The sequence below is a fragment of the Limulus polyphemus genome, unplaced genomic scaffold (assembly GCF_000517525.1).
Source record: "Limulus polyphemus unplaced genomic scaffold, Limulus_polyphemus-2.1.2 Scaffold929, whole genome shotgun sequence".
In the NCBI taxonomy this organism is placed as follows: Eukaryota; Metazoa; Arthropoda; class Merostomata; order Xiphosura; family Limulidae; genus Limulus; species Limulus polyphemus.
Window position 1 is genome coordinate 179,689 of NW_013666539.1, and position 9,563 is coordinate 189,251.

General features: G+C 32.8%; 1 protein-coding gene across 4 annotated transcripts in view; it reads left to right on the top strand.

The window, feature by feature from the left end:
- Positions 1-9,563, top strand: part of LOC106461299 (cysteine protease ATG4B-like) — a 41,920-nt gene that overhangs the window by 7,658 nt on the left and 24,699 nt on the right. For all 4 annotated transcript variants that reach the window (XM_013921118.2, XM_013921116.2, XM_022388169.1 and 1 more), the window contains exons 2-5: positions 1,832-1,930; positions 4,420-4,491; positions 6,426-6,524; positions 8,124-8,222. In XM_013921118.2, coding sequence (XP_013776572.1) covers positions 1,832-1,930; positions 4,420-4,491; positions 6,426-6,524; positions 8,124-8,222 — 369 coding nt within the window. The remainder of the gene's footprint in view (positions 1-1,831; positions 1,931-4,419; positions 4,492-6,425; positions 6,525-8,123; positions 8,223-9,563) is intronic.

A 9,563-nucleotide genomic window follows, 5' to 3' on the forward strand; every position in this document is an offset into this window, starting at 1 on the left:
GCCGAACGTAAAAACATACACACACTACACTACTATATATATATATATATATATATATATATATATATATATAAACTCCCGAGATCAAATGTTACATAAAGAAGTACACTTTGCTCCTTATGCTTGGTACCTTTGGAACCCAACAAGTGGCCGGCATTGTCTCATTGGAAATACTTGCATGAAACCTGAATTATGCAGGGGAAAACATAGAGATAGACCTATCTATCCCTGCACAGTGCCCACTATAGAGATGGAGTTTTTTGAAAGACTGAAAAAAACAGCCATGTCAATTATATCCCTATAACTGACATCATTGTTTTCGTACTTTTTACAAAACAAAATGTCATGTGTAGTCCTGTCCTTACACTTGGCTCAAACTTGCTGTCTTTAGTCGTAGTAATCCATTGCACTCTCTTGGTGAAAACCCAATTCCAGATGATTGTGCCTGATAACAGTAGTCCACACACACTATGATGTTCTCTCCTATACACATTCTTTCCCCTCCTATTCTTCTAAGGGAGCATAGGAAAACCCATAGTTCTCCTGTCCCAAACCTCTGGTAATGTGGATATCGAGATATTGCTCTGCAAGTTGTACCTCCCCCCTGGAAAGAGATAGGTTGAGCAGATTGGAGTTTTAACTGGAAGTGTAGTACAGAACACTCCATTATAATATCTCCCAAGCAGTTCCTGGCGAATATGACCAGCAAGATGAGACTCGGATTTGCTTCAGGATGTAGGTGAGAGCTCCTACCTCCACCTTTTATTATGATATCCGTCCCATGTAAGTATTTTGCTAAGTTAGAACAGCTTAATGCTCTAGCCACACAGCACACTCTCATGTTTTGCCCACCTTTGAGACACGTTACCATTTTCTGCTCTTTATTGTAAATCTCTGTGATGTATGACTGAATAAATGAAAACAAGTTAGGTAAGGAGTATTTCTTACTTGAGAAGGGTGTGATCCCTCACCAGGTGCTGCGACTATGGGCTTTCCCTTTCTGTTGCTATTTCTGAAAGAAACTTATCTTTGTAATTGATCAGCACCAGCCCCTCCATCATCTTGAATGTGGGACCTTAGCGATGCAGAGTGGTATGTAGCATTTGCAAAGTTAACATTGTCGTTACCTGAAAAAGTATCTCTGATGATTACTTATCTCTCTGCACCACCTTCCCACCCTTCATCCCACTTTCAGTGCATTTTCTTTGCTTTGTCAAAATTGAGGCTGTGATCATTTGCTAGTTCTCATGAGGATTACTGCATGTGGAGGTTATGTTGCCCTCCTATACTGTACACCTAGACACTCATAGGGGTAGGAGGTTGTTCAAGGCTTGTGGCATGTGCAGGATATTCCATGGTAGCTGCACACAAGGTAACAGCTCTTATTGGTGCACATTCAGATAAGGAAAATGTTAATTCTTTTAGTTATATTTGCTCATAACAAATCTGTATGTTCTCATCATTTCACTGGCCTATTTAGTTTATTTACTTTGCAAAATATATCTTCTTTCTTGTTATTATGGAACTGTTACCTAACAATTCCACAAATGTAGCCCTACTTGGTAGCATAAAGTAAGTCTGAGGGCTTATAATGCTAAAATTCAGGTTTTGATACCTGTAATGGACATTGTATAGCTTTATGCTTAATAACAAACAAACCACAAATGTAACTAGTAACTTTTTTTTTTGTAGAGAAAGTGTACCAGGTTTTTATAGTATTTATTATTTAAAGTAGAGGCTGAACAATTAATCTTATATTTTGCACTTGACTCTGGATAAAACACGTTTTATGAGAGATTTAAGTTAAAAACTGTTTTGTTATTGTTTTTAGCATGTATGACATATGAAACTGGAGTATTTGACTTTGAAGATTTTCCACAAACTGAAGAACCAGTCTGGATTTTAGGGAAGAAGTACAGCACACTGTACGGTAAGTTAATTTTGTTTTAAAAAAAATTCCTCAAGTTACATTATTCATAATTAATGTATGGTAGTGCAAGGTTATGTTACCAAGGTTTCAGGACCATAACCAGGATTTGTTTACTGCTGAGATGCATGGAAATCCTGATCAGCATAACTGAAGATGGAAGGTCCTCCCCCTTCTTTAGATGGGGATATGGGGCGACTCCACATAATTTTGAGAGTGGACATGTTAGACACATTAATTAGACATACATGTATGTGAACAACTTTTAAGTACCCTTAACATTGTTTCTATAGTAAATAATGGACTGAAATTTAACAAAAAAAAGTGAGTACACCTATTGCAAACACTAAAAAAAATCAGTGAAAAGTGAAAGTTTTACATGTATTGTATTGTAGTGCTCTAATTAACAGTACTAACTTAGTCACCAAACAGTTGCTAAGTCTTAAATTACACAGACTCAATCCTTCTTAAGACATTGTCTAGACTTTTATCACCCACAGTTTCTTCCATACTGCTTCTATGCCAAGTTTTAAATCTTCATGTGGAAGAAAAGGATCTTTCACATGTATGAGCTTAATGATAGGGACAAAAGTCATTGCAAAACAACAGATACATCGAGGAAGAACTCCACAGAAGGATTTGACAACAATTGTTGTACTCCTTGTGGAACAGAGCTGACATTGCTAAATTTAGATTTCCATCTATCAAATCTCTGATCAAATGAAAAGATATCAGGTGTATCATCTCATTACTGTTCTAACAAATCAAACTTTAATTGAAGATTATAACTAAAAATAAGTAGCTAATAGTCCAAGAAGCTTCTCGGGAAGCATCCATCAAGATGCGAGAGTACAGGGTCAAGAAAGGGATACTTTGTTCCATCATATATATCACTGAGTCAACTGCCTTGTTTGCTTAAGATGTAGCTATGGCCCTGTGTTTAAGTTGACTCCATACAACCTTTTATGCAGTTAACATCCATCCAATCTTCCTAGCAAAAATAAGTTTTCTTTATTGACTAAATGTAACCAAAAGGAAAGGAAATATTATTTATTCACTCACACAGCAGTTATGATTTTTAGTCTTTTTTATGTTTGATCACTGACAGAAACAGTTATGCGATGTTCCCTCTAATTTTGTAATCCATGTGCAGAATGAATTTTTTCATGTGCACCAGTATCAAGGCAATATGGAGAGGGGGGAAGGGTATTTTTAGACCAGTAGGCTGCTCTGCAGTACTACCAGTTGATTATTTGGGCTTTAGGCCTATCCAATGGCATAATTAAGTGCACGGCACTTGACTGTTTGCTGTGTGGCCGTGCAGCTTAGAGAGAACACTGGTCATATGTTTTAACAAATATCTGGATTAATTGGACCTTGGAATGATTAGTAAATATTTAAATGTTGGTATACCAGTAATACCTGACTTTAATGTTGTGTTTTAAAAAATTCAATCTTACGAACAGACAACATCCCTGAACTTGTTTTGTATCATTATAATGTAAAATTCAGCATTGTTATAACTTTTTTCTGATACAATTTTGATCTTCCTCAGTTAATATTACATGCACTTGTTTACTTCATGGTTGGTGACGATCTGAGCATTGTTTACCTTCTAGCATAGCTTCTATAAATAAAGATGCTGCCTAAATGCCTAAACTTTTGACTGGGACAATAAATCAAGTCGTACATTTCCATCTTTATAATAAATTACTTTGAAAACATACGTGTAAGAAGGATTATATTATAGACATAAAGAAGTTATTGCTATAACAGCAGTATATTACACAAGCACTGAATATAGGTATCGATGTCTTGATTTAGATCTTTCTGATATAAGGTGATGTAATGGAGAAATCTTTCCTGTGAGCCTTTTTAAAGCATAAATATAAATTAGAAACATGGTAGGGTTGAATATGAAAAACAAAATTGCTTACTTATGGTATAACTGAAAAAATTCAAATCTTAAAGTGGCAAATTAGGCTTAATAACCCAAATTGGTCAGAATGTTCTTTTTCTGTAAATCTACATTAGTTGCATGGTATAATTTCCTATATAATGACAGTTTTGTTCATAAAGAGTCTAAAAGGTCCAAGAAATGGTCAAGGAGTACAGTATAAAGTTGACCTCATCCTAATAAGATTTTAGGAATTGAATTTTTGTTCATACTTAACATTTATTTGTTTGTTCTCTATATTATTCAAAGTTTGTATACTTGAAGTTTTGGTGATCTTTGGCAAAAAGTTTCTAAACCTATGATACATTTAAAGTTCTTTATACAGATTCTTGTTTTTGCAGTTATTGGCAAGTCTTCTCTGATTTTTTTAAGTTTATAGTATGAAATTTATGTAGAGGTGTTTTTGTGTATTTATTTATTCTTTATAATATAACTAAATGCGTGGCATATAATTTGTCCTATTGAATATGTAGTCACAATTCTCATTTATTTGGTTTTATATGCTTATAATTTGTTTAATCTTGGATTTTTACAGATTTAGAAGAACTCAGAAATGATGTTAAATCAAAAATATGGCTTACATATAGAAAGCGTTTTCCACCAATTGGTAAGTTGGAACTTTAGTCCTGGTAAATAATATCTCTGTTTTATTCTAAGATGAATAAATGATTTTTTGGCATCACTTTTTCACACAACTGTCTCTTTCCAGCCAAGTTTTTATGAACAGTTGTGTAAGTTAATTGAATTTAGCAGGAGAGTGGTTTATCTATTACAGTGTAAATAAGTGACTAAAATATTCCATTTCTATTGTTTAACAAACATTTTTTCCGAAAAATATCTATTTCTGTATATTACACATAAATAATGATTGAGTTAATAACACAGCTACATTTTTTTTTTGCCTATTTCATAAAAGGACACTGAGAATAATCTGGTATGTTAAATGTGATGTTTGTTACATAAAATAAACAACTCCTAGTAAATTATCATACTTTGTCAGATTTTTCTTTGCTTCTGACCAAAGCAATACGTACATAAACTAAAAATCAACTGAGCAATGAATATAGCTATTTTAAGATACTGTTTTTGTGTTATAATTGACAATGATTTGAATGCATTGTTTCATCTTTTGAGTATTCTCACTAGTAGTCATTGAGCAATGAAGTTTTATCTGTCTAAAACCTTTTGTTGCGAGTCCAGTGTTAAAGACCAGTCCTCAGGGCATACATTTGGTACTCAAACATGTATAGCAAAAAGAAAAAATATTTATATTTCAAGCCACAGTGTTTTGCAGATAAGCCATTTTGTACTTTCAGTATGTTTCTTTTACTGTATACTATGTTGTAAGCTCTATTTTCTTTGTTTTAATTTAAATGTTTGCTAGAGAGAGAGCACATCATTATAATGACATTAAGATCTAGAAAGTTAATAGAGATTGAGTTCAGTGTTAAAAATGAGAATTATTGTACCTATTTTGTATTCTGTTACTCAATCAATTAGCCATGGAATTCACCAAACAAATTTATATGTAAGTTAGGCCTACATTTGTTTTGGAGTTTATGTATTTGAAATTATCTCTACAAGTGAACATGGCTGTAGCAAATGGAATGAATTTGGTGTTATTTTTAACAAGTAATCCAAAAGAACCTGCCCAGTGGGAGAACATGTTACAACAATTCAGTTCTGCTTTTGGCTGCAGAAGTCCAGTCCAGTGGTTGAAATTGAACTAAAGGCCTTTTGGGTAGTGCTTCTTGGCAGATGAAGTTATTAGTAAGAACTTCTGAGTTAAAGTAAATTGTTTGATAATATTCCAACCACACTATATCTGCTATATTCAGTGACAGTGAGGCTTTTTGCCCAACAACAGGGCTCATCAGGTTGCTAGGATATGAGATGCGATTTATATCAGCAAATTGCTCGACAACAATTGGTCACCAGAAGGCATTATAGTTACCTTTTAATGTGGCTGTAATCTGTTAAACTGTATTAATTATGTATTCAATAGAATTGGCACTCTGCTATGACAGGTTTATGAAACAAAATTCTTTAATGATCAGTTTCTTTCTCTCTAGGTCCTTTGTTTGTTCTCTTATGCTCAGATTGGAATTGTAGGTCTTGTAAAATAGCATTTTCCTAATTCTGAAATTTAGATTTTATGAATCCATTTTTATATTGCACTCTCTTCTTCTTTTGGTTTGATTATATCGTGACCTAAGACGAAGCAGTGGAGATTATGGTGGCATGTTTTGAACATGAAGCAAGTTTACATTTATATACTTCCTTTGATGTTGTTATGTTTTCACTAACAGTAAATAATAAAGTATTTTCCTGTGTAAATATTTATATTGGAAAGTCTGGTGCATGCATGCAGTATTCTGTTTAAATCTATTTATTGAAAATAATTTGCTTAATTGTGAATAGTTTAAATAGGATTTCAAGCTACTTCATTTAGCTGTGTTAGTCTGAAAGAGAATTTATTCTTATTATTGATGAAAACATATTAGGTAGTATGACGACACATCATGTTTCTTTACAAATCAGGTGACATTGGTCCTACAATGGATACAGGTTGGGGTTGCATGTTACGTTGTGGACAAATGGCTTTGGCTCAGACACTGATCAACCATCATCTTGGAAGAGGTATGTGTATTGTAAAAGTTATGACGAACATTAATGCATCATTCGTACAGTATAAATCCAAAAAGTTCAGTGCCCTATCAGTTGGCTATACATCTTTTTTTTGGTGTTATTTCTTCCATGCAGAGAACTTATGAAGGATAGGAAATAATGATTATTCTCTTGAGAAGAAACGAACAAAATACTTTTATTTGGGATATTTATCTTTGCAAGATACATTCTAGTAAAACAAAATAGGTTATACAAAAGGTGTCTGGCTGTTGTTGTAGTTAAAAGTGCACATCAGTTATACCAATCATAAAATTTTAAGTATATTCTCTCCTCCTGCATTAATTCAACTTTATTCTGCTCTCAGTTTGTACTTTAGTTAGCCAATTAAAAAATTTCTTTGGTACTATTAGGTACATCCTTCTAATGTATGTAACCAACACCCTTCCTTCATGTTTGATGGGTGCCATCACCCCAATGTTCTGAAGCACCTGTAGAATGAGTTTTGTGAGGGCTTGTTAGAGCCCCCCACCAACTCTGTCATGATGCCCATTGTTTTTGGGCCCACTACTGGTCCTTTTTATTCTTATCAAGGAATAAATTCTTTGGAATATTGATCCTGATATTATTTGTTATTGCATTATCTGTGCAATTAGCTGTTGTTTGTATATACAGACAAGCTCACAGATAACTTCATGTGACCCTATTGGCTGTTATTATCCCATCCCAAGCAGCATTTTTCCTTGCTACACTAATGTTCAGCTAATTGATTATTCTCGTGTGAAATTTTGATAGTTAGAATAATTGGAAAATTGTAAGCACTAATTTCACTCAATTAGTTGATTATTTTCATGAGTTATTACACTAATTGATTAAGCTGAACAGCCTTGAAATATTCAAAAATGATGAGATATCATAAGGGCAATATTTTGATTTATCAGATAGTAGGAATAATCGGAAACACTTATTTGAATTAGTTGACTATTTTTGTGACATCAGTTGATTTAATCGTAATATCTATTGATTATTTTACATGACACTATTCAGTGATTGTGTTGATGCTCATAGGTAATCAATTAATTGCTCTGCTCTACACGGCTATTTAAGAAATGAGAACATATATATGTGTGTATGTTTGAGTGAAAGAATAAAACCTTTACAAAAAAAATTTATAATATTTTTTTTTAATTTTTATACAAGGATATGTTTAAAAAGTGGTTGGTCTCTTCATTCTGTAATAGACAATGTAGTTGACAGGGCCAGGTATTGTGGTCTAGTTGTTAGTGTATTGCATTTTGACTTTAAATCCAAGGATTTTTGGTTTGTGGCCCATTACCTTGGAAATGCACTTTCTGTTCATGGTAATTGGTGTTAAATCCCACCACTGGTAGCTTAGACAAGAGTAGCCCAAGAATTTTCAATGGATGTTGTTTACTAACTGCCTTTCCTATACTCCGTTAGTTCGGAATCAGCCAAAGGCCGTAGGCAGATAGCCTTTTGTGTGGCTTTACGTACAAATTTCTGTCTTGTGATACAGATAGTAAACTGTGTTTCTAGACATAAGCATGAAACATTTATGTACTTGATTTGATAAATGGCTGTTCTCTCTTACAGAATGGATGTGGGAGCGAGATGTGATAAACCCAACATATGTTAAGATCCTTCAGATGTTTCAAGATAAGAAAAATTGTATCTACTCTATACACCAGATAGGTAAATGTTTTATTTTTACTTTAAGTATTATCAGAAAATATAGTTATTTTCTATTGGAATGTATAATAGCAAAAAAAAATTCTCAACTGTATTACATTATGTATAAATTTTTGTTAATCACCTCGAGAGACTTGAGACAAACTGTGTGTTAATGGTAACATGATATTTAAATAAGAATGTAAATATTTAACACTAATAAAATAACACAATATTGTGTATATCAGTTAAAATGTTAGTTTGTTCCACTGACTTTTTCTTTTCTTTTTCTGTTTACTGTCAGAAGACTTGAAATTAGAGAAACAAGTCTTGAAACCTTCATGCATTCTCTTCAGTCTCGTATCATCTTCTGACAGGAAAAATAGATGTTGTTGACCACTTTTCAGGGCAAGAAGACAATGTGAAACCAAAGATGACACATGAATGCCTTGAAACGTGTGTGTGTTTCTAATTTCACTTCTTCTGATAGTTTGTCCACTGACTTTTTTTTTCTCTCCCTAACTTTTCAACAGTTTCTTAACTGGAATGAACAAACTACTTGTCTGTAATTTTTTTGATTAACTCTTTGACTACTGATATAGGTGCAATGCACCCAGTAAGTAACCACCAAAATAACCATGAGAGTATTCATATTATAACTTTTGATAACATATGTTTATCTTCACGAAATTTTGCAAAGTGTTAGCAAACATTGCAAGACTTTTGTACCCAAAATATAATTAAAGATTTGCTTTTTCATTATCCAAGTTGATTGTACAAAGTAATTTTTATTTTAAGACTAAAAATGCTCTTCTTCATCTGAAAATTGTCAAATTTCATTTGAATAATCTCTTAGAAAATCTTTATATTTTTAGCTGTTATTTTCTCTACCTTAACTCTATATGGGGTTGGTTGAATTGGCTGACCTCGTAACCACCCTAAAAGTTAGGAAATTCTGATTTACTCCCTTTTTTCGTTCTAAATAGCTTAAATCATGTAAGGGTATACATCTATTTATATTTATTAATTTTTTGTTTATTGACATTTGGACCATGTCTGACGAATAATACTTGCCACACAAGTGGTGCATGTACAACTCTTATTACTGTATTGAATATCATAAAACTGACCCTTACAAAGTACAGATATCTTACTCTTCTTGATCTTAGTGAACCAATAGTTTGTAAAATGTAATCACAATTCAGTTTCCATCCATTACATGTATGTGTGTGTGTGTATATATGTATATATATATATATGCATGTATGTATGTATATATATATATATATATATATATATACACACACACACATATATATATATATATATATATATATATTACTTATTAATAATTAATTAACTTAA